Source organism: Toxotes jaculatrix, chromosome 14 (genome assembly GCF_017976425.1).
Source record: "Toxotes jaculatrix isolate fToxJac2 chromosome 14, fToxJac2.pri, whole genome shotgun sequence".
NCBI classification, from domain to species: domain Eukaryota; kingdom Metazoa; phylum Chordata; class Actinopteri; family Toxotidae; genus Toxotes; species Toxotes jaculatrix.
This window is the reverse complement of record NC_054407.1, coordinates 23,944,458-23,970,139: the sequence shown is the minus strand read 5'-3', so window position 1 is coordinate 23,970,139 and position 25,682 is coordinate 23,944,458. Positions and strand designations below refer to the sequence as shown.

The 25,682-nt window shown below is 43.9% G+C and overlaps 1 protein-coding gene across 2 annotated transcripts; it reads right to left on the bottom strand.

The window, feature by feature from the left end:
* Positions 1-1,053: 1,053 nt before the first annotated feature.
* Positions 1,054-25,533, bottom strand: slco5a1a (solute carrier organic anion transporter family member 5A1a). Of its 2 annotated transcripts, none has more exons than XM_041055457.1 (9): positions 23,809-25,533; positions 15,223-15,355; positions 13,874-14,091; positions 13,536-13,700; positions 9,992-10,190; positions 8,047-8,206; positions 7,635-7,879; positions 6,923-6,987; positions 1,054-6,131 (listed from the first exon to the last, which is right to left on the bottom strand). In XM_041055457.1, the coding sequence occupies exons 1-9, from the start codon at positions 24,767-24,769 to the stop codon at positions 5,611-5,613; spliced, it is 2,667 nt and encodes an 888-aa protein (XP_040911391.1). In that variant the 5' UTR covers positions 24,770-25,533; the 3' UTR covers positions 1,054-5,610. The 2 variants fall into 2 exon arrangements, with proteins under 2 accessions (XP_040911391.1, XP_040911392.1); XM_041055458.1 differs by having other exon boundaries at positions 1,054-4,898.
* Between the last annotated feature and the right edge of the window lie 149 nt (positions 25,534-25,682).

The window sequence follows — 25,682 nt, the reverse complement described above, 5'->3', positions numbered from 1 at the left end:
TTTTTTCTGGTAATACACAGTGACATTCCAGTTACTGGCTGTCATACAGGATTTAACTGCAAGGCAGAGCTGTTAACTATTAAGAAAACACCATGTAACACAACTAGCGAGCGAGCTTACTATGCAAGCGAGACAAGAGGCGTGTGACATGGACTAAGAAAAACTATTAACCTGAAACCAGCCAATCCATCCAGCTCCATCTGGGGTAAAAGCAAGCATGTGGATGCAGTCTTCATGGCAGGAGTTCTGAACATGTCGACAGGATGTTAGTTGTCTGCAAACTTACTAAGCCAAAGTACTGTGGCAATACTAGCAACATGAGGGCTCCAGGTTTGAGCTCTTCTGCGCAGAGTTTGCATGTTCTCCCTGTGCCTGTGTGGGTTTTCTCCGTCCAGCTTCCTCCCACAATCCCAAAATATGCACATTAGTTTAACTGGCTACTTTACACTGTCCCTAGATGAGTGTGTGCGTGTGTAGTTGTCTGCCTGAAACCTCATTCCACCAAATCAACATTCTCTCCACAAGGTGGCAACAAAATTAGCTCCCCGTTTAGAAGCTGAAGAAGGTTTTTTGGGTGTAATACGTTTATGGCTTATTATTATTTTGGCTTATATATTATTTATGGCTTATTATTATGGCTTATTTTGGGTTAATGTTGTCAAATGGAAACTCAATAATGGAGAATTGGTAATCGAACTGACACCTCAATAATCGTAATCGAATCAGTAAATTGGACTGTTTAACCATCCCTAGTGATTCCTAATCAGAGAAGTTATATTTTCGACCTACTAAAATACAAACCCACTGTATTAGATGTATGAGAAGAAAATTAGCTACAGAAAAGTTGTTTTTTTATCTATGTAGTTCTTTCATTTCATGTCTTTATTTCAACCTTGAGTATCTGGTTCAGCTTCACATCTGTTTTCAGATTCAAAATATTATGTTGATAATTTGTTTCCATAAAGAAGAAAGATTTATGTTCAACCACCAGAGAGAAACACATCAACTTTACTGCATTAAAAAAAATGAAATCAGCGAACACTTTCTGTAATACTGTTTTATTATTTTTCACATTTTTATTGACAGAAGTCAAGTAACCAAGGCATTTGTAAACAGTGTGCCCACAGATCTACATTTTGCCTCTGTTCAGTGCGGCCTTTCAGTCAAAAACACTGTCCTTTGGAAATAAATACAATACTGATAAAAAGAAAAGTTTAAAAAAAAGGAAGAAGAAAGTAAACTAACCTATGTCTGTGTGAAGGAGCTCATATGGATTCGGCCTTTCATGTGTGGTCACAGTCTGGAATTGATGCCACGTTACTACATGAAAAGACACACGGTAAACGCCTCCTTCCGTCCAAGAGAGGATGTGACATGAGCAGAGGAGGAAAAACAGCATTAACGTAGTAAAACCCTGGAGCTGGTGTCGGCAGGTGAACCAACCAAACGTCAGTGGATTCAGAGAAAATCAGCAACATGAGGATGAAATCCTGAGACCACCTGCATCAATTTCAAATCTCAAATCGACTGCCTCCAGCTTTCAGGAGACAGCACCTGATGTGGATTAATCCGAATTACTGGGCCTGTAAATATTTCAGAGCTGTTTCTACAGATTTACATCCTCGGAAAGAGCCAATGGGCTCGGAGCCGAGTGCCCTAAGAAGCTCTGAGGCCCTGGGTCTCCGTCTCAACGTTTGGTCCTCATCGACACCAGCTGAGCAGGAGCGTCACAGCAACGAAGTGAAACAGCAGTTGACAGGTGAAAGGTAGGCACAGAGAGACAGAGCGCAGGTGTGTGAGTGTCTCAGTGCTTCACTAACACTACACAGGAGATGGTTGTGATTTGTATTTGTTGTTTTCGCTTTACATGAAAATGGAATGTTGTGTGTTTCTACTCTAGTCTACTGACTCTACTGTGTTGAGTACTGAAACCTGCTTTCTGGCAGGCGTAGGATGATCACTGGCTACATTCCCCCTTTTCAGTTATAGCAAAGTGGTTCCTTTGTGTCCCTCAGACTTTTCTTCCTTGTTGTGTATCACTGTTGTCCTGTCCTAACCCCCCACCCCCAGCCTCAGTGTTAGACCTTCATCTAAATAACACACACAAACAAAAACATCCTTTTGCACCAAACGTGAGCTTTTTTTTTTCTGATTTTTCACTGAAACCACGAAACACGTCAAAAACGAATTTCAGCTCCACTTTGCATCTGTCATGTTATCACTGTTCTTACATTTGAGATGTTTCCGAGCAGATGTTTTGCATTTCTTAACAATATATTAATATTTAATATAACAAACTATAACATAATGTAGCTATAAGCAGATGTAAAAAATGAAATTTTAATATATTGCTCAGAAATACAAAACAGGAAACGTTTGGTTTGACTGCAGTGAGTTGAAAAAACTGGTTCCAGCTTCTCTAACATGAGGATTTACAGGTTTTCTTCTTCTTCCATGACAGTGAATTGAAATATTTTCAGGTTTGACTAAACAAGACGTCTGAAAACGTCGACAGCGTTTTCTCCGTTTTCTGACATTTTATATACAAAACTACATTCAAATGTAAAAATACTGATTGCATGAGACACAAACCCCACGATCCACACACTGCACTGTCCACAGGTTTCTCTGCTCTGTCTTTGAATCAATGCCTTCTGGTCTCTACCTGCTATTCCATGTGTAACCAGCAGGTGTCCTCAGAGGACAGCGAGTGACCATGATGGCTCATGTCTACTGTATATACATGAAACACAACAGTCCTGAACACAGTGTCTTCACTGAGGTCTGAACATTCAGGATAAACGGGAGGAAAAAAAAAACATGGTAAACACACGATGATTTTCACAGCTATAACACCGACAGGAGCGAGGAGGCTGCTGTGCAGGAAGTAAGTGGTAATACTGATTTAAGTTAGTGAAAAATAAACACTGCGCGACTTCAGGTCATACAGCTCAGAAGTGCCTTGGACAATGTCCGCCCCCGGCCACAGGGGAAGCAGCCATCACAGTAATAATTTGATTCACTGTGATTTACAGCCTGGGAGTATTTTACTTTGAAAATCATTTGTCTCACTGTATTTTTACTTCCACCTGATGATTTTAAGTGTTGCAGTTTTGGAAAACACAAAATCTTTGTATGTGTTTGGTTGTTTGTGTTTTAAGGATTAAAAAAAATTTGACCTCACAAATATTCAAAAAAATAATCTAAAAATGCTGTAAATTCAGAGGTTTTTACATTTCATTATTAGGTATCAGTTCCTTATAAAAGTCAAATTATTGAAGCATTTCTTTGCTTCCACAGCCTAAATCCCAAACTTTCACTATCTTACCAACTAATTTGAGAATTAAAATGTGGCTGAATTTTTACTACAGAAAAATCAAAGGGATCATTTCTTCCTTCATGAATGTTTTTCTTTTTCAAAACGTTGTTTTTAAAATGACATAATCAGAGGATGTTGGCTTTTATGTGATGTTTCTCCACTGCTTAAAAAAACATGGAACTAAGTTTTCATTTGTTTGTTATTCAGTCTCAGGCGTCTCTTCATTTATGACACCTCCAGCCTCCATTTAGTAGCTGCTCTGGAGCTTTCGATCGCAGCACATGATAAAGTTCACCACACTAATCGCTTAAATGATAGCTGTATTGCACCTGGTGAAGATCATGTGACATGACTGAAAACTCCAGAACAGAGACTAAATGGATCTTCTGATGGGACTGTTTTCTCAACTGATGCTACCAAAGTAAACACTGATCCTCAACTTCAGAATGAAGATGGATGGGTCCATAAAGAGCTCAGGAAAAATAGACATGTTAATTACATCTACATCTCTATGGAAACTCTACATTCATCTGCTGAGGACTGAGGAAGATCACCGGATACGATCGAAAGTTCCATAACAACTACGAAATGAAGCTTAAGGTGAGACTGTTTAGTCCAATGTCAGTTGTCCTTCACCAGTTTCTAAGAAAAAAACTTTCTAGACTTTTGAGGGTGATTTTCTCTTTTCTCTATAATTTAAAATCTAATATCTGAGTTTTCAACAACGCATCTGAACATGTCACCTTGGTCCCAGAGAAATGATGACGGGCATTTTTTACTATTTCTTACTTTTTTTCTTAGATCAAACAATTCAGTGTTTAAATTTAAAGAATAATCAGCAGATTGAAATCTGTTGCCCTCTTTTTTACTTTCCACACTTTAACTTGCATATATGCAAACGTATGTCGGGTCTGGCATCTTGAGAAGAAAACTGCACATCCTATTCTTTCAGGTAAGAAGGTTGTTTACCCATAAATCATTGGCACCCCAGTTAAACAATTAGCCAACATGACACCTGAAACTAACCATCCGTTCAGGATTCTTCCCAAAATTCACCATCACCTGTTGTTTCTAGAGCTGACGAAGAACAGACAACTACACTATGGCCTCTACGTGATGGTCGACTACTTGTCGTCCTACATGTTTAAGTACAAATGATGGTGTTGCTGTTGGTGAATGATCGACTGTATCTCTCATTGAGCTTGGTAAGTAGACAGAAATCCAGCCACAGGAGTGAAAACTTCTCCAAGCACAGCTTCTCTTCCAGTCGTGTGAACAATCCCAATGACTTGTCCGGCCGGGAATGTGGTCAGGAGGAAAATGCCGATCCTGTTCTTTTCAGGTTGAAACCACTCGTCAGGGTGCCAGTCAGGGGGGGGGGGCACGGCTCGGATATATGGATGCATTGTATGGAGCTGGCAAAAGCCAAACAATCCGACTTCCAGTGGTAATACTACGTGTCATTGTGTCAGGGGAGCAACAAAAGGCCTCGCATCGGACAGGAATGCATTCTGTGCGAGCCAAGCTGCTTAGCCCAGTGACCTGTTGTCCAGTTGGGTTCTTTTCAAATGTTTTAACCCTAAAAAGAACAAAAAAAAAAAAAAAAGGACGCTAAACACTGTTTTTTTACATAGCACCATGCCATCGGTTTCCAGTTCTTAACGCTTAATAGCAGTCTATCACATTTCCATAGGGTTTTCTTTTTTTTTTCTTTTTTTTTTTTTTGTTGTTCCGTGATATGCAGTGTCCGGAAAACAAAAATCACTCACGTGAGGGAGAAGAAAAAAAAACACACATGGAGAAGAAGAAGAAGAAGAAGCACACGGACGTGAGGTGAAGGGGAAGCGGGAGGATCGGTGAAGCTGAGGTATCTGTTCCGGTGACTTTTATTCCAACAGGGTTACCACAGTCTGAGAGACGTCCAGTGTGTTTGTACATGTAATATACATGTGAGGTCCTTGGTGACAGAAGGCACGTATTGCCGGGGGAGTTATGAGTGATGAGCTCTTCTCTATCCAAAGCAGGGGAAGCAAAGCCTTTGTCCGCTCGCTGCACCGGCTGGTGGATAACAAAGAAAACACCTGGCCGCTTTCAGCGTTTTCACTGGCCAAGCAGATTTTCCGTGTCAGAGATGGGTCTATAGGCTGGTTGGTCCCAAAACTAGTTTAACTTTTCAGCCACTGAGCGCTGAGCTGGAGGTTCTGAATAAATCAGGGCCTCCAGCTGACTAGATTTCAGAGTAAAAGAGACGTCAGCGAGATCTGCCTCATCACCCACCCTCGCTCTGAAACTCAGACCCGGACTGAAACGTGCTCCAGCGATCGGGCCGGCACAGGGGCAGGTGCCGCTGCCGCTGCAGGTGATGGCGCAGCCGGAGGGGGAGGAGTTATTGCTTTTAGCTCGTTGCCAGGACAACTCTGAGTGCTGATGCCACGGTTGAGGGCGCCGGCGCGTGGCGGAGCAGGCAGGGTGTTGGGGTCGCTTCGTGGGATGTTGACGGGGCAGGAACGGGTCCGGGCGTGGCCCTTGTGGCCGCCCGGGTGGCAGACCAGGCTGCCCACAGTGTCGACGGGCGACAGGTGACGCTTGAGCCAGCGCTCCACCCGTTCCTCCTTGTACTTGATGGAGTACCAGGTGAGAAAGATGAAGAGGAAACCGAGGAACTTGAGGCTGGCGGCGAGGCCGAAGTAGACGAAGCGCAGGGAGGTGACGTCGTACTCCCAGCAGGAGCCGTGGACGCCACAGTCTTGCTGCCACAACATGCAGGTGGTGTCAATGACGGCACCAAAGTAAATGGGTGTCGGGATGTAGGCTGAGTGGGGAGGAGTGGGAAAAGATGGGAGGAAATGGAAAAGAGAGAAAGAGAAGACAGGACAGAGGAAGTAGAGGAAAGAAAGGAGGAGAAGTGAAGAAGGAGAAAATGGAGATAAAAAGGGACAGAGGAAAAAAGATTAGGGAAAGATAGGAAGGAGGATAAGGAAACGAGAGAAGAAAAAGTACAAAGGGAAAGTAAACAAAGAGAAATGGCAAAGAGGAGGGTGACAACAAGAAGGACAGAGAGAGAAAAGACAAAACCCATGAGCAGAGAAATAAGCACATCTGACAGAGAAAATCTAAATCGTCTCACTGAGACAGGACAGTGTTCGTTTTACTCCAGTGATTCAGCACCGAACGTCAATAACGTCGATGGAGAAAAACTGCAGTAATAGACTGAAGAAGACTTGTCCCGTCGTCACAGCGTCTTTCACTGCCTGGTTAACGCCCACGTCTCTCAAACACGACGCCCAAAGTTTCAAACCGTTTTCTGACTAATTCGTACTGACAGCAGCTTTTCTGAATATATCAAATCCAATTTACCTCCTTCCTCTTTATTCAAGAGAACAGTGAAACAGACAACATCTCATTTCCTAAGGCTCAGCCCGTCGGTCAGCAGTTACAGAATGTGCAGCGCATTTACAATCACTGCATTTAGCTGACACTCTTTTCTTCCTCTGCACGCCTGGATACAGGTTTGACAAAGACGGACACCGATCTCCTCAGATAATACTGCTGATGTCCTCTCTTCTAATTTATTTGTTTTGTTCCTGTAGTAATTCCACTCACCGAGAGTCCTGAGGAGAACAAACTGCATTCCCAGAGCGAACGGCCTCTCCTGCTCCGCTACAGACCTGCAGCACACAAAACCAATTCCAAACACCAAATAAAACACTTACCAAACAAAACGTTAAAATGTTCTGTCATCATGTTGGAGAAAGAGGAGCTGTTTGTGAAGGGTAAATGTTCATAACATCTTAAAATAAATTGTTCATACATAAAACTGGATGTGAAAACGAGGTCATTCAAAGCAAAAAGATGTGCTTATGAACAGAAGGAGGAAAGCAGGACACAAAAACTCTCTAACGTCATTCAAACTGGCAGCAATTACCATAAACAAACTGACAACAATTGAATATGATGTGAGATTTCTGTGGGCTCCAGTAACTGTCCACTTAGTCCGTCTGGGTCATGTGGCTTCATCAAAACTTTAAGGACAAAAATAATTTCTAACAGAACAGGAAGCTGAATCATGGCTGTAGCTCCACATCACAGGCAACTCTGTGAGACTTTATGTATGAGACTTTATGTGTGAGACTTCGTGTGTGAGACTTTGTGTGTACTGTGCACAAGCACAAATTTCTCAGAGGTACTGAGAACTAAATCCTTGAGCAGCAGATTTTTTTCCAGCTCTGCTAAAGTAAAAAATCTAAAAGGGCTAAAAGCAACAACACTGTTTTTCAGCATGTACAGCAAACCAGCTGTATTTTAGAAGTCGTACCTGAGGGTGACGATGATGGCGGAGGGCTGGGCGCAGGCAGTGATGAGCGTGACGATGAAGAGGAAGACGAGGAAGGGGATGAGGGTGCTGCAGGTGCGGTCGCACTTCCCTGACACAGCGTAGCCATTCTCGTTCAGGTAGGTCTTGACGATGACGAGCTGCAGCTGGTTGCTGCCCTGTCCGCTGGACGACGGCGTGATGACCTGCCGACTCTGGACGCAGGCACAGTCTGAGTAGTTACGAATCTGGAGGGGAGACGTTGATATGCATGTTTTACAGGACTTTGACTTGAACATCAAATTATTCAGGACATTAAATTCACTACTGGAAACAAGTGAGATCATCAACAAGAAGACTGCCACCCTCTCTCAGCCTCCATGAAACCACGTCGTCCACTACCCCTGGCTCTTACCCCGGTGCTATCATTGGCCACGCTGCTGCAGCCGGCCAGGCAGGGGTTAAAGTATGTGATGCCATCAGAGCCACAGACCGGAGCGTACTCGTGGATTTTACAGCCGCAGTTCACGTTACAACCTCCCGTCAGGTTCCTCTGGGTCATGGTGAGAGTCGGGCTGGAGAGAGAACATACGAAGAGATAAAGAATAAGTATTATTCTGGGTTATTTTCTCCATAATCAGGCTGTTGACAGTTGAATGGACATGAAACTCTCCTGGTTGAACATTTATTAATACAAACTGTAAGAAACTGTATTAGAAAATATCAGGTCCTTTGAAGTCTGAAGCTAAAAGCCTGTGGCCATTAAAAATCTCTGTACTCCTCCTGCTCTGAGACATGAAGGTTTGTAGAAGCCTGATAAAACATTCAGCAGATTAAAATCAGTAGTGTCCTGTATGTCATAGTTAGCATGTTCGACTGTTAGCCTAGGAATGGACACGTTTGACACATCTGGGGACATTAAATGTCTGCATTAAATTTCATCACAATCTTTAGTTGTGTAGGTTTTTCAAGTGCTTCAAACAGACCGACCAAAGGACACTGCCGTCCCTGGAGCCGCACTCGCTGCACGGCTAAAAAAGCAAGCAACAACTTTAACACATATCGATTTAGTGAAAGTGCTTACTGTACACTGACGAAGGGGTTTTAAAAAAGAGAGAGAAAATGTAAGGAGGGAAGACAGAAGAAAGAAGGGGTAGAAAGAGAAGGAAATGGTCAACAATGAAGAGAGAGGTGCAGAAACAAGACAGAGAAGACAGAAGGAAGGAGGAAAGACAAGGAAGAAGTGAGCTACAAAATGAGAGATGAGAGGAAAGGATGGCAGAGAAAGGAAGGAGGGCATTAAGAAGGGATGAAAAGATAAAGATAATGGACAGAGGCACACAAGAAGGAGTAGAATGAGAGATGGACGAGGGATGAGAAAGAGGAAAAACAAGAAAGAGACAAAGACAATACAGGAAGGAGAGAAATAAGAGTGGAATTCAAAAGATGACAAAAAGAATTTAAAAACAGAACTAGAGATGAAGACAGGATGGCAAGAAGGACAGAAAGACAGAAGGACAGACTGAATTAAGAAAGAGCAGAGGGAGAGGCACAAGAGAGGAAAAAAGAGAGGGAAGTCAGCCAACAATCCTCTCCTCCAAGCTGTCCTTGGACATTTTCCATCATTGCCATGTAATCTCTAACGGGGACGCTCCGTCCAAAAGAAAACGCCTCCGTTTACTGGCTCGTTATCTGTTATCCCGCGCTGATCTGAACACTCGCTTCCTCCCCGACATCGGCCACAGATGGGGCGATAAAAACTACCACTGACTCTGTCATGCCGGGAAATGATTTAACGAGAAAGGCCAAGCCGCAGTCAGGAAACGGCTGTCGCTGATTTAAATAAAATCTTTCAAAAACCCTGTTTACCCATGGAACCACGAAGAGACGTGAGAAGAGCAACCACAGGGAAGGTGTGTCAAAAATGGCTAAAGCTGGAACATGTCCACTCTTTGACATCATAAGTCTGTGCCACAAAAAAAAGACGTGTCCATCAGAAAGCATCAACATTTGCTAGCTTCTTTCTTCGTATTAGCCACGACAAGACCCAGTGCAACGTGGTCTCTGGCTGTCAGCTAGAATCAGCAGACTTGGTGGGTGATGATGGTCGACTGAGTCGAGGGCTGCTTCAACGTATCTATGCCACAAAACAATCACAGTTTTATTGGAGTTTATTAATTATTTACCTTTTTGTTGGCTTTATGTTTACGGATAAGGCTGCCATTTTTCTGTACTGTCAGCTAAACAGACCGCCTCGACTCTGCAGTGATGTGGTTCTCCCCCGTCGGCAGCGATGCACGACAACCCACCGCTTCCCTGAACTGAACCCTCCCGCTTTCTCCCCCATTGAAGCTCCTCACCCGGTGGTGTACGGGATGTTGATTCCTCCGAGGTTGATGCTCTCACAGCCCACGATGAACAGCGTGGAGAAGCAGAGCAGGGAGACTCCGCTGCAGATCATGGCCAGCTTGGCCGACTCGCGAGCCCCCAGCTTCAGCTTCTTGATGATGTAGCCGCCCAGGACGATGCCAACGCCGGCACTGGGCACGATGATCACACCTGGAGAGAAGAGAAACACATAGTATTATTAAGTATTCAGAGAACTTGCTTTTTCTTCAAAGCATCTATCACTGTATTTAATTATGCACTGGACCTTCCTTTAGCAGCTAGTCTTGATTTCACAACACATACGATGTTAGGAGACTAGCTGCTGAAGAAAGTCAAACATCTATCAGCTAAAGAGCCACATATTTTTCCTCAGGAGTTGGTGGAGACCAAACCAGAGCAAGAAGGAGTGTGAATATTCAGCAGGTGGATACAAACACGGCTCCAAATCATAGATAAGTCTGCTGCATGAGAAGAGACAGACAGTGGTGGTTCTATTTCCATCAGGAGGTCCTGTAGCTTTACCGGATGTATCATGGAAATGCAAATGCAAGTGTTTGTCGTGTGGACAAAACAGCTATGAAAAGATTTCAGAGGTCACAGTTCTCTTTCAAGTCCTACTTCTACAAGTTGAATCAGCTATAAATTGTGTAACTGCGGTCTCTGCAGCCTTCGTTCTGTCTTCGATCACAAGACAAATCCTAAAGAAAAAACGCAGCAATCACAACAACAGCCACCGCCTCCGGGCGGCCTCGCATTACCATGACAGCACACATTTTTAGTGTGGGTGGTCCCGAAGGGAGTGGAGCCTCTAGCCCAGGCAGAGTTAGTGCTTTCAGGAGGTGTTAGATAATGCTGTGTCCTGTCCTGTGCAGCTGTCTGTCCTGTATATCAGTGATTTCTATCATAATCAATCCAGTTTGGTGTTCACAGGCGTTACTAACACACTGTCCGGCCAAACAAATTTCCCTCAGAGCTCAATAAAACCTTCCCTGAGCCTGAGACTCGTGTCTGTCTCTGTAAGAAAACATAATGCCAGTAGAACAGCCTTTGTTGTTCAGGAACAGTTGGGCCAAAATAAATTTAGGAAGTTCTTGGCTAGACGGACAGCAACAGATCTGTCTCTCCAGGAAAAGATGGACTGGGTAAAGCCTGTCCGGTCGGAACAGATGAAAATCTGAAGAGACAGATGCGTCATTAGGCCTCTCATCTCTCTTTCATGAACTGAATATCGTGCATAAAGACTAAACACGACTTCCTGCTATTGCTGTACGCAATGCAGAACAAAACCCTAAACAATGGGACAAGACTCCGGTCAAGCCAGGACAAAAAATGATGTCCAAAAGTTTATCATGCATACTCTGCTCAGGGAGTGGAACCACACACCCTGGCAGGTGGGCGCTAGTGCCTTGCTCTACCCACTTAGCCACCAAATCACAGTCATACTCCACAGAGACCTTCCATGAGCAGGTTCCCAAGGAATAATTTGATTTCACTCACAAGAGGCTGGCATAGTATGAAAATACGTCTGAGTGGCAGTTTTAATCAGAGGCTTCACGGCCCACTCCACCTACAGCTGAGACACTTATGTAACTCTAACACCGCTAAAACATTTCTGATAACAAAAATCTTCCAAGACGGAATTTCTTTGGACAACATCTTCCAAAACTATACAAATGAAGATTTTGTTTCATAAAATGTGTTTGTTTTTTAAAACTGCAGCCATCAGAAACAGAACTGTTAGTGTGGAAAGTTCAGATGACTCCGTGTGATGCGACTCATGCCGTGCTACACTTTGACACCAGCAATCAAAATCATTCTAACTGAACTCCTGAAAATTTCATTAAGCAAAGAATTGATGATGAACAACCAAAAGCAAAGAAGAGTGAAAGTCAAAATAAATAAATAATAATGCTAATGTCTCTGCAGCTACGTATACACAAACATGTCCATCAGACCAACAGAGAAAAGTAAAGGCACCGTGTGAACTTCCATACATGGAAACACTGTTGCTATCAGCAGTAAACCAAAATAACCATCATCACTAGAAAATGTCATCAGGTCAGAGCTGAGTGTCACATCCCCATCAGCTTCTTGACTTAACAGACTCTACGCAGCTGTGTAGCTTTAAGATAGTTGTCTGTGGTGAGCCATTTAAAGTCTGTGACTAACAGAGGAGCCAGTCCACAGAAGAAAGAAGTGACCTGTTCTTTAAGAAGGCTTGAAGTCTGCAGCCATGTTAGAAGCTCTGTAGAGCTGCAATACTCCTCCAGTGTCTCTGACTGTCCAACCCACTGTAAGATGTCTCAGCTGATGATTGTTTAACAAATATTAAATGTTTGTGGTATAAATATTCATGAGGCAAAGACTAATAACTGTCCCTGATAGCAATTTGAGGTTTCCTGTCTGTTGTACAGACAACTCTCTTTTATTAAATAGCGATCTATGGCAAAAATACTTACTGCAGGGCGTTCGCTGCCGTATCGTATCCGACCGTTTAGGAAAAACTGGCAGGAAGGTACGATGTGACTCGCCACATTTTATTCAGCTCTACCAATAAAATCATGGGTGGCGTCAGAAGAGAAGCCATGTTGTAACCCAGACCAAAAAGGGTTTATCCTCTGCACAGTGGTTATTCTGGGATATCTTGACCTGTCAGGCTGTAGCTGTCATTACTAACTGTGATTACTGCACTCTGCCTTTGTAGGGCAGTGCCCCACCACCACCACCACCACCACCTTCTTTTGGAAGTTGGATTGGGAAGTGAGTGCAGCACGATGATTCCAGGCCAAACTGTCTGAAAACGTGTGCAGTTATCCCCAAACGTAAAAGATAAATGTGGGAATAACATAAAATATTGAGAATATTTCAAAGCTCACGAAAAGTTTTATACGTAAAACTTCACAAGTTAACACGCATATTGTTACATACCATGTTTTCGCCTATGTGCCTGTTAAAGCATGCATGTGCTTCAGCATGTAATTGTGTGTATGTAGAGCATTTTAGTGTTTGCATCTGTGTGTGTGTGAGTGTGTGTGAGATGCACTCAGTGCTCCAGCTCAGTGTCCCAAGTGCCCCTTTCATTTGAAGACCAGCAGTTTCTTTATTATTAATGTGTGTCGGCTTGCAGCTCTGGGCCGGCAGCCTCTCCTGCTCTGCTATTAGATGAAACCAGCTGAGCAGCGCTGAAGAGGCAGAAATTAAAGCCCTGGGTGTCGTATGAATATTCTGGTCTGTCTGCATCCTGTCTGTGCCGCTGTAGAAATATTAAACAGGAGCCCAGAAAATAAGACAGAACAGTTTTACCTCCAAAAACCTGAGAGGTTCATGAGAAATAAATCCTGTTCTCGAAACATCAGATTTAAAGAAGTGCATAAGTGATCAGCAGAGACGTCCAGACATCCGTTTGTCCAATAAAGATTTCAGAGTGACCCAGAAATTTATTCGAGTGCTGAAGTCACTCAGAGAAATGTGGTTTTGCTGCGTTAATACGTTAATGTGTCGTGTAACTCAGCTCACCGGTGTAGATGCTGGCGTTGGAGGCCGGGATGCCAAACTGAGACTCGATGAATTTGGGGATGAAGGTGATGAAAGCAGTGACGATGGCGCTTTCCGCTGTGTAGGACAGGCTGACGAACAAGAACGTCACGTTGCTGAGGATCCTCACCGCTGCTTTGGGCAGGTCTGGAAGACGGAACGACGATGGGTGGACAGAGAGGAAAGTGAGAAGAAACTTTTACATTTATAAAAAATATAACTTTAACATTTTACACACAACTGGACACACTCAATGTCCAGTTGGCCTCATCATCATAATTATCAGCCTCTTTCTGACATGTCGCTGTGTTTCCTGGCACCTTTAATGTCCTTGCCGAAGCCCATGGACGAGGTGACCGCCTGGTTCTTGTTGTTGTTGCTCTTCTCCTTGAGGACGTCGTCGTCGCTGGACAGGTCGTCCAGACTCAGCTTTTTCCTCTTCTTCTTCTTGTGTCGGGGCGGCAGCTTCTTGGGGAAGGTGAACATGGGGAAGATGACGAGCAGCATGGCCACGGCACACAGCAGGAACCCGCTCCACCTTGGCAGATGAGACAGAATTGAAATATTGAAAAAAGAAATTTAAAAAACACGAGAAAGCAAAGGAAAAGTCGAAAAGTCAGTCTGGACTTGGTATAATTTTATCTCTGTGCCTCATTATTGTTACAGAAATAAAGAAATAATGTGAAGTTAGGCTTGTGCAAAAATCACTGGTACACTCATCCATCCTCTTCCTGCTATCATCACATATTATTTATGTAGGAAGCCCGTGCCTGTTAGCTGTGAGTCACTGGTTATGCTGTCAGCTAAAGGATGGCATCACTGAGAGCTGTAAATAGATGACTAACCACATCTCACACACGCCAACAGATTTACAGATGGATATAGGATACGTCCAAAAACATGAAGAGCAAACACGCATCTTATACATTTAAACTGATTCTGCATTTTGTAAAACACATCTACAAAATACAGTATCAGACGTGGCTGACTGTCTTTATTAGATGCACTTCTATCCTCGTGACGCTCCTGAGAAATGAGCAGGAAGCGAAGCGAAGCATTGTATTAAGTCCCACTGCTGATTTTTGGGGAAGGGAATGTACACAATAGGAAAATAGCACTTTTAATACTGGAGAGATAAATCCAAAATCCAAAATCCAATCCCAGGGTAGCTGTGATTAGGCCTTAGCATCCAGCCTCAGTACTGACTACATGTAGCATCATGAATCAACAAGTGTCAGGAATCTAAAGGTGGATTTAGGCACTTTATTTTTTGATCAGACGTATTTTCTGATCCAAATGAAATTTTTACCAACGCTGCACTGGTCAAACTGGTAATATTCTCTTAAAGGATAAGTCTGAAAACCAACAATGGGTTGGTCTCCCAGTAGTTTCTGACATCTCTACTCCAAACCAACTGGTTACACAACTGAAGTCAAATCTTTATCAACACCTCTCACATACAGTTACATTTTTTTGAAAGGATTTATAATTTTAAAACAGCTGCACTGAAAAACATATTGTTTTGGTAGTAGCTCCAAAACTCTTACAGTGGCTGAGATTAAAAATAATAATAATTTATTCAAATTATACAAAGCTCTATCTTCAGTATTTATCCTACACACATTCATGTCACACTTTTATCAGCTAAAAGCAGCCAGATATTTCTCACCAGTTGCCGATGAAGCGGGGGTCGCTCTGGTCAATGTTGACCACAGTCTTGGGGTCCACATAAAAGCCGATGAGGACTCCTCCCAGCAGGTAACCCGCTGCTGGGCCCAGTGCTCCCATCACATACATGATGGCTGAGAAGAAGAGAGGAGAAAAAAAAAGATGAGAATAGTGTTCAAACTTTAAAGCTGCAATTATCCATGTTTGGTATAAAAAAAAATAAAAAAAAATCTAAATAAGTCACTGCATATCACCAGCAACCAACATCAGCATGTTTCCAAGCTGGAAACCAGATTTCATTCTATATTTATATCAAAAATATAATTCAATTCTGTTTTAATGAGCTCAAAACAACAGAAATAAGTTAAACATCAACCATGTTACCTGGAAAAAGACCTGGTGAGACCCGACAGTAACAGTTTAATAACCAGAGGGATGCAGGATGTTCTAATGAAAAGAACCCCACACTGCAGAATTTAATCAAAATTTAAAGTTTAATATTTTATTTATGCTAACTTCCTATTTTACCGGGCTCCTGATTGCTTCGGTTTCAGAGCTAAACTGACAGATTTCTGTTTTTTCCCCACGTCTCAGCTGGGTGCTAACTGTTTCTTACACACAACCGCTTCACATTTTAAGCCAGCTGTGTCATCCTGATCACTTCCTTTGTCTCGCTCTGGGTCTCGTGTACATGATTTTAGCAGCATCTGTCTAAGGAGAGCTACTGTACGTCAACTCGTGTCAGAGTTATTCAATTATCCAAACTCGGTGACATCGGCCCAACTTTAACCCTTATGTAACACTTAAAACTAAATCAATACATCAAAACTAATCTAGCATTAAGAGCGGGGTACAAAAGGCCGTGTGTGTGTGCGTGCGTGTGTCATGTGTGCAGATCATATGACCATTCAATAGGGGGCCTGCTTGGGGCTGAGAATAAGATTTTCTCCAATTAGAGGGAATTAAAATCTTAAATTCCTTGGCTGGAGTTGAAAGCAAACGCAAAAATCCGGTGGCGTGACTTAAAAACTCCAAGCTGGGCCAGGCACTGGCCCGTTATCCAACAGCCAGAGTCCTGGGAACTCACCGGGAGCTCAGGGTTCATGTCAGTAGTAGTTTCAAAGAGGCCTCGTGTCAAACTTTTAATCACCAATGTTTAATCACTATGTTCTACTTTTCAAAATAAAATGACACCTTGCCAGTTATGCATCAACAGCTGAGCGCGGGGACTAAACTAAAAACTAAAGTTTTATTAGTGGAAAATGTTATTTGGAATAATACACTACACTTATTCTGTGAAAAGCTAGAATATGTTGGTTTTGTCATTTGTCTTTTCATCATCAGAAAATCTAATATATAATTGTAGCAGGCCTGATGGTGTAAGTGAGCTATTTTCAACAAGACTTCCTTCAGCAGAGTTAGTTCCAACAGGAACAAATTATTTTTGAAAGACAAGTTGCTGCAGAATGATTCACGTCATTGTTTAATGCTGTAAAGAACAATAAACCTAATTTAATTAACTTTTCACTGTATTGGTGTGGAGCAATAAGACTCAGGAAAGACTGAGATATATTGAGAGAATAAATATATGCAAAACCTGTTTAATAATCTGACATTACATCTAATACGTTCGTAATCATCGTTCCAAACAAATCATCATTAGGTTGTTAAGCTGCTTTTCGGATAAATCATAGATTTTTTTGTAAAGTGTGAGGTGAAGACAAACAAAACTGGTTGGTATCTTCAAATCATTTGTTTTTGTCTGAGCAGCAGCTCAAACCCCTAAAACCCAACCTCTCAGAGAAATGACAACATTCTCTGGACGTTCCTCCTTTTCAGGACAGCGTGAGTCACTGCAGTGACTTATCTGCAGAGCATCTTCACAGAGGCATGCTCTCTCCACTCCACTATTACATCATCTGACTGGGTTAGCCAGAGCTTGGGATGATAAAGCAGAGGGATGGGATTGAGTGCTTGGGCTTTCCAAGGGGACCCAGCGGCATTGTGGATAATCCTCTATCAAGCCAGAGAAGAGGGGAAAACCCTCGGCTGGCAGGCCGCTGTGTTACGCAACGTGATGCAGACCGTCAGCAGAGGGATAAAAGACGACCAGGCTGCTGGTGGTAAGGCGGGCGACCGGGCACCGCAGAGATATGAGAAGCCAGAAAGAAAGTGTGAAGGAAAAAAAAGTAAAAGACAAGGAGATGGAGAAAAACAACAAGAGGAATGGAAAAGGTAGAGAACTGAAAGAGAGAACATGGCAGAGGAAGACAGCGAGAGATGTTTAATTTCCAGTGTTTTCATTAAAAGTATGTTTTAAGCAAACTGCTCCACTGCTGTTGCCCTGTTTAACGTGTCTGTGGATATACAATGAGGACAGTGGTAAGAGTGGGTTGCACAGGTGGTTGATCAGGGGCTGGTTTAAAAACAGGAAAAAAAAACAACAGCATCTGTGCACATTCGCTCCTGTGCAGCCCAGAAAGGTTTTTTTAAATGCACAAACTGAACAAAAGAACAAGAGAAAGCAACAAGGTGCAAAAATAAAAAAGAATGAAAAACATAAGAGGCAAAGCAAGACAAAGAAAAAGAAAAATCTGAAATAAAGACAGAAACAGAGACATGGGAGCAGAAGGGAAGCAGAGAGAGACAGAGACGGAGCACATGGACACGAGCCTGCTGCTCAGCAGTGTTTGTGCTGATGGAGGGAAAACTCCTTTTACTATCAAAGCAAACTGATTTTCAGCCTCGTCGTTCCCGTCTATCACCGCTCTGCATCTCAGCCTGTTTACTGCAGGCAGGCCGCGACTCTGATTCCTCCACATCTTTATCCAGCAAAGCCACCAATCCACAGCCTGAGGCCTGTTACTAACGCACCCTCCACTGTTCGGCTTTCCTCTCCCGGAAACTTCCAACATAGGATGCAGAGATGACAATATTTGGAGCAAAAACTGAAAGAAAACTCCTTTTTCCGATAACAGATTACTGTCTGGGTCAAACAAAAATGCTGAGTATTACGTAGTGCCAACTTCTATTTGCTGCTTTTATCTTATAAAGTGGGGACAAATGGGGACAACAAATATCTCTGGGTTTTGGACCATTAGTTGGACAGAACATCAAGTATGTCAGCCACATTTTACAGATAAACAAAGAATAAATTACTGAAGGAACTAACTGTCAGGTTAGGCTGCACCTGTCACCTCTGCCTATCAGTTACCTGAGATAAACCCCATGTATGGACGCCTCATGAGAAACGCCCAGTCACATTTCAGACGCCATGATTGTTGACATTCCTGATCCCAGAAAAAACATTTCAGAAGACATAAATGACATGTTTCCTGATGGCTGCATAACTGTCGTCCCGTGTGCTGAAGTTACACACTGTACCTTCAATACGTTGCCTGTTACAGGCAGTCTGATCTGGTCAGGTCTGGTTTAAGACGCATTCTGAACTGTGCTGTGAGTCATGTTTGATTGGCCGCACTCCTGCAGTGAGCAGGTAGCTAATTATCCATCAGTCATTTTAGAGTTGTTTCTTTTTATCCGTGCACACAACCAACGGGCAACTTTCTGTCAGAACAACACGTTGGCAACTGCAGATCGCAGTGTAATAATACTCTAATATGTCATAATACCCTCAGCAGGGTTCCTTGCAGTGATTATGGGCCCTCTAGTGCTGCCAAGGTGTTGCATCACCACCTCACAGATAATGAGAGTACAGAGAGCCCCCTGAGGTGTTACTGCATCGCTAACAAAAGCCTGGATCTCTGTAACCCTCGTTACATGAGTCTGGACGTGCCGGGGCAGCGACACACGCCACAACATGGCAGTAACAGAGATCGATGGCGGCTGTAAATCAGGGGAAAACCTGCGTGAGAGCCCATGCTGGCAAAACACTGCTGATAAATGTAAAATGTCATTTGTAAAGATGTGAACCTCAGTCGACAAGTTAAAAAAAACATGTAACCTGTCAATGCATTTAGCATAAATCACAAAAACATAAATCAGAACTGGAGCAGCCAAGTTTCCTTCGGGGTTTCATTAGGTCTTTGCCGATTGATGGATGGGTTTATTTGTGACCTACAGCTTTTCGCAGACTACAGAACTGTTGCTGCATTTTGTGTCCCACCACACGACAGCAGGACTAAACGCTGAGTGAGGAGCCACGTGACGTCGTGTTTGGAGAGACAGACTCACACACACACAGGCCGGACTGTGGCGAGATGGAGGTGGGGGGGCCACAATGAAATGTTATGGGATGACGGCGATGTCATGGCAACCTGCTGACAAAGCAATGTCTCCTTACAACTTCCCAATGAGCTGCCAGCACCGACATCAGACTCCCTGCCTCCATGAAATCTGTGCACCGGCATCCTGCATTTTTTTACACCGGATTTTCATGATGGTCAGTTTGTCTGTCGCTATCAAAAAAAAAAAAAAAAATTTCAGTCTAAGGTTTAACATTCACAGCTAGTTAGACCACTCGCTGATTATTGGGATTCTACAGAGATTTAGTTTCAAAGTTCCATCAAGGAGGGAACTCACGAGGGACAGGTATTTTGACATGACATCAACTGAGGTGAGTCAGTGCCTTAAAAAACAATTACTAAAGAAGATGATCAGTAGTTTTAGGACAATGTGGTTTACTAGTTTTCAGTGCAGACCCAATTTAAGCAGCTTCCCATAATTCACAATGACGCCAGCGAAACCACAGAAACCACAGCTCTGGATTTATGAAACTAACCACTTTGACAATGGCCTGGTTTCAGAATTGGCACTGAATCTGTCCCATGACTGTTTTACCATTTTAAATATTGCAGCAACAACCACACAACCTGAGCTAGTAGGCAGGAGTTTTTCATCTTCAACAGCTACATGCATGAAAAATAGACACAGAAAACCATAATGTGTGAATGAGACTGACACATCTGCACAGGTTGTTGTCAGCTCCATTACAAACTTCCCAGACGTCTCAGCCAACCTTTTCTGTTTCAGTTTATTTTCTCAGTTGTACAGAACATAGATAACATACACATGTGAATAGTCGTCACACAAATCCACAGGTCTGAGCTCACGTGTGCGGCGCTGTGGCACGATGAGGTGCGTTAAACACGCCGTTAAACCCAGTGAGGACCACACTGCGTCTCTGAGCTGGCACATTAAAATTTCAAGTGGCTGCAGCGTGGCCCGCTGCCTCGCATGGGAGCCAAACAGAGCGTCTCTTATTGGGGTTACAAAGCAATATTGTGCTGAATTATTCTGATGGATGTCTGTTACGCCTTTGGGCATGATCTCATATGTAGGCTAATGCAAAGCACGGCCAAAATGCACCAGAATGTTTGTTCTACAGCAGGAAGCAAGTGTGTTGCACCCATACTGCCACCAAACAGTGTGCTGATGATAAAGTGCAGCTTCCATTTTGTCATATTAAACCTTCTTTAAAAGCAATACTACAAGACTGTAGGGTATCAGCAGTGGTAAGGCTTGTTTCTGTAGTAGTGATAACTGTACCTCAACTAATAGCAGCATTAGAAACACAGTAGTTTCACACAGTTTGTGTCATGTGAACGTGGCGTCAGTTGTATTTTCCTTTTAAAAACAAGTTTCTAGATATAAATCCCACTTTTGTCCCAGGCAGACGTCCCTTGTTCTCATTACTCGAGGCGGGGCAGGGCCCTTAAAGAAAACGTTGCAGTGTTACTGCTGGGCTGGCCCCATTCCCGCTGGCCATGGTCATCTGACTTAACTAGAAACCCACGTTTAAATCTCCTTTTATCTCCATTAACAGCAGAGAGAAACCTCTGATCTGACGAAGGATTATGAGACAAACGGTACTGATCGATTTCTGTTTGCGATTGACGCCGGCCTGTGCCAGGAAACTCCCCCCTTCGCCTCTGTAAGCCCTCGATCAATCTGCGTTTCTAAAGCGTCTGCAGAGACAAAGCAGGTGACTAAACGCACACAGCGGTGGTCTATCTGCACGCCATTCCAGCTGAGTCCTCAGCACGGCAGCAGATCCACCAAACACGTCATCTGTCTCCGCTCATCTCATGTGCTGCCACTAACATAATATCCTAAGTAGGCTAAGTGGCATAAGAGGCCAATCTTTGTACAGTCAGCTCTTTGTGCACTGTTCACAGTCAATATCAGACACTGTGCTGAATTCAGCTCATGTAAAATTGAGGGAGACAATCAAATCTGCAAATTAAGGCTAAAGGACATTTAAGCCACTGAAATTCTAAATTTATGTTTGTGTCCTTTGCACTTTTGCCCGTTTGTTGTTATCAATGCAACGTTTCCACCTTTTGTTGAAGGTGTTAGCTGCAAGAGGACGTCAAGCTTATCTTGATTATTTTGATGTCCAAGATTTGAACTGGTTGACGTAAACATCCATCTCTGTGCCATGCTGTCAGAATGAAAAGATAAAAAGTGAATTTGGGCTTTTAATGAGGAGGAAAAGGTTGTGACACAGCAGTCAGCTACGGCCGAATATTCACTAAACACATTCAGGAAAGTGAAACTAGCATAAAAGCTACACACAACACAAAACTGGCAAGACTGTGCTGCTTTGTGTTTTTCAGGATACTGGACAGGATAAAGATTTTAAAAAAAAACAAAAAACAAACAAACAGGCAGTGTCCTCATTCTGGAGAAGCTGTCAGTCGCCATTAAACCGACCAACCACACCAACATGTTTCTGTAGCCAAACAGAATCTGCTCCTGTTGACTGGGACTCTCTGCTAACCCTAACCCTAACCCTGCCTCTGCCGAGACTAAACTGGAATCTGTCACACAAGCAACTGAATACCAAACTTTATTCGTCAGGTGGGTCTTGTCAAACACTTTCTGGTTACTTGCCAAAGCAGATAAAGTTACAACGGCCTGGCTGGGCTTTTTCTTTTTTTTTAGATTTTAATATAGAAATTTCTCCAAACTTCACAGGCTGAAGAATTTTTAATAAATTTAAATACATTTTTAGTGAAAGGTGAATCTTAAAGGAAAAAACCTTGTCCCTTAACATCCTGATTTTTTTTTAATCAAAGCAGCAAAGACAAGACATTCAGACTTTTTGTCCCCTTGAACAGGTCAAGCTTTTGCATAATGCAGCTCAGCTTCATCTTTGTGTTAGGCTGCCTTCCCTGCCACGTAAAACATGCATGCCTTTCTCACTGATGCCCCCGGATTGTGACACACTTGTTAAAGCTTCTCCAGAGTCACAGAAGAAGTTAGAACTGTTCCCACAGAATGAGTCACACTAACCATGAATTTAATGTGTAAAATCGGTGACGACAAAACAAAACCTTGCCGAACTTTCTCATGATTATTCAAGCTTTTTTCCCAAACTTCTAAAATCAAATTTCGGCACTCCTCCATATTTATCAGGAGCCCCGCAGGTAACCCTGTGCCACTGGACTGGCTGCTCCACTGATCCACAGCCAAATATTCACCAGCATTTAGCAGGTGACTGGGATCAACTGCACTGTTTTAACTTACTTTAACTTTTTTAAATTTCACTTTTCACAAATTACACAGCCTAAATAATCACATGTGGGTGTGATGTTTTTGTGTCCACACACTTTTGGCAATGCAGTGTACTAGATATCATATGGAGAAATGTATTTTTGTCTTTCCTACTGACTGATGCTTCTATTTCTTTTTTCCATTGCAATTAAAAACTAAGGGTCTGTGCATTTTACAGTTCGGAGACATGGGGGTTAATTTCTAAACTTTCTCCTTAGTGTTCTCTTTTGTTTTTACTAATACTGCAGCCTGGACGGACTCTTCGCAGGTGACATGGCACCAACCAGCTGCTCCACTGATCAAAGCGCTCCTGACTTTGTTCCTCTATTTCCATTTTAAAAAACCTGAACAAAAATCGAAGGGCTTGGACCAAAACGGAGCCTCTGTGGCACTTTTACTTATCCCCCCCCTCAACAACAGGAATGCACATAAGCCCTTCCTCTCCGCCCCACACTTCCCTTAGTCTCTTTCACAACACAGCTTTCATTTGTTGGTGTAATTAGGCTTTACCTTGTTTGAGGCTACTGGGGCGAGAACTGGGGGAAGCATGTGAAAGGGAAAGGGGGGGTAGGGGTGTGTGGGGGGGGGTCGCTTTCAAGGTCACATAGTCGATTTGGCCACAGAGCTTTCTGGACCAAGTCTGGCATGTATGTGGCACTGGTGGAAAATGTGGGGTCACACAAACTCAGTGGTGGTGCTTTCACTTTCAGTCAGAGACAATTCTGACGAATGATTGATTGTTGATCATTAAGCATCTCAACATGCTGTTGGCTGGACAAAACACGGAATATTATGAGGCCACTTTCCGCTCTGGGAAACTGTGACATGTATTTTTCACTGTTTTCTGAACTGGTGACTGAGAACATAACGAGCAGATTAATCAATGCTGAAAACAGATCTATCGACTTTACATAACTGTGTCATTTGAGACGGTTTTCACTGTTTCTTTATCGAATTTGTACAAAGCAGACGAACCAAGCTGGTGAGACCAGCTGCTGCTGGGATTGGCTGGAATGAAACTTTTTGTGATGGCGGCTGATGTTCTTCACTTTTTCCCACAGACACTTACCTAGATACAGCGAGGCGTTCTCCTTCTTGACGTTGTCATCCAGGTAGGTGGGTCCCAGCGTGTAGATGGGCGTGGATCCCATGCCCACCAGGATCTGAGCGATGATGAACAGCGCCACGTACAGGTTGTGCTCGTTGCCTTCCTGGTCTCTGGGACAGGAAGTGATGTCGACGCGGTCCCTGCCACTGGCGTTGCTGTTCATGCATAAGCCCTCGTTGGCGGAGGACGAGTTGACTTCCTGAATCTGGTAGGCCGGGGAGATGAAGTGAGGTAAGGAGAAAAGGGCGGCGCCCACAGCAATGAAAACCCCGCCTACCGCCAGCCAACGAGGCCTCTGGCCCCGCCCACCAAAGTAGCTGATGAAGACGACCACCAGGAGGCTCCCGATGTCGAAACAGCTGACAAGGAGGCCCGACTCGGAGCTTCTTAGGCTGTACCTCTTCTCTATGGTGGTGATGACGCTGCTGAGGTAGCCCGACACCATGAGCGACTGGATGAACGTCAGGTAGCACATGCAGAACAGGAAGCAGCGAGAGTCTTGTAAGATAACGCCCAGGTACTTCCTACTGGGCAGACGAATCTGTGCTAGCCTGGAAGCAAAAAACCCCAGAGGCTTCCTCCTGGCCATGTTTTTACTCCTCCGGATCTCCGTGTTCTCCATGTACGAGCTCGGCCTGTTCAGTGCCGACTTCCCTGGCTTGGGCAGGTAGCTTGTCCTCGCTGGGGACTCTGACTCGAAGGACTCCGTTTTGGCCGGGAGCTGGATGAACTCTGCGCTCTCTTCCGCTGTTATGGACATCCGCACTGAACTGGCCAGTAAGGTTTCCTTTTGAGGCGCTGCTGAATTTAATACAGGCATACTTTTGGACTTGAAGTTTGTCCCTGGTTCCTCCAGCTCGCTGGAAGACCCATCCTCCTTCTGAAGGGACTCGGACAACTCGGCTTCGTTGTGGTCAGCCATTATTTTCAGTCAAACCCACCTTTCTTTAAGAGTTAGAAAAATAAACCGGCCCAGTTTCAAGCCTACGTTTTACAGTTCAGGGGCTGGTGCCCAATACATTTATTATTAATAGGTACATTTACTCCCACAAATACAGTCTGTTGTACCTGAAGAGGCCCCAAATAAAGAAAAGCAAGAACGATAACCAAAGCCCAAGTAGACTCACAGCTTCTGCTTATCTGCAGCGCAGGCAGGACAGCCTCTGGGTTGGTTTATCTTGTCATGCACATTTGCCTTCTGCCACCATCTAATCCGGAGGTGGAGACCGCTCAGGCCTCCTCAGCTTGACCAGCGGAGCTCCAGGGCCAGGGCTCCGTGCGGCTGCACGGCGGTTCCACTCTCAGCAGGACGCTGCTGCTGCTCCTCGGCTGCCACGGAGGAAATGAACTTGCAGAGCCTGCGCCACATCCCTGACGCTCCTGTCGATGAAGATCACACAGTCGCAATGTCACTTCGTTCCGTACAGTACATGGTGGTGCCCCCTTCTCCTCCTAACTCCTGCTTTCCAAGTCAAGGGCATCCCCCTCCCCACCCGCCTCCGATGTTATCGCCGCACCAGCTGTCCTCCCTGCGGGCGAGAGAGGCTGTCATTCAGTGTTTATATTCCTGTGCGAGGCCCCGGAGGCGTGTATGTAAAAAAAAATAAATAAAATGAGGAAAGGAGATGAGCCGTCGAGGAAAAATAGAGTGAGAAACGAGAGAAGTCCGAGGAGACGGACAGCTCGGATAACAACGCTGCTCTGAAACACCGCAGTGCTGCCCTCAGCCCTGTTTTGAAAACAACTACGTCAAGTTAAGAAGTTAACAACATGGAAACGGAAGAAGAACATTTCAAAATAAAAGCGTAATCCAAAACGCAGTGCAACATTTGCAC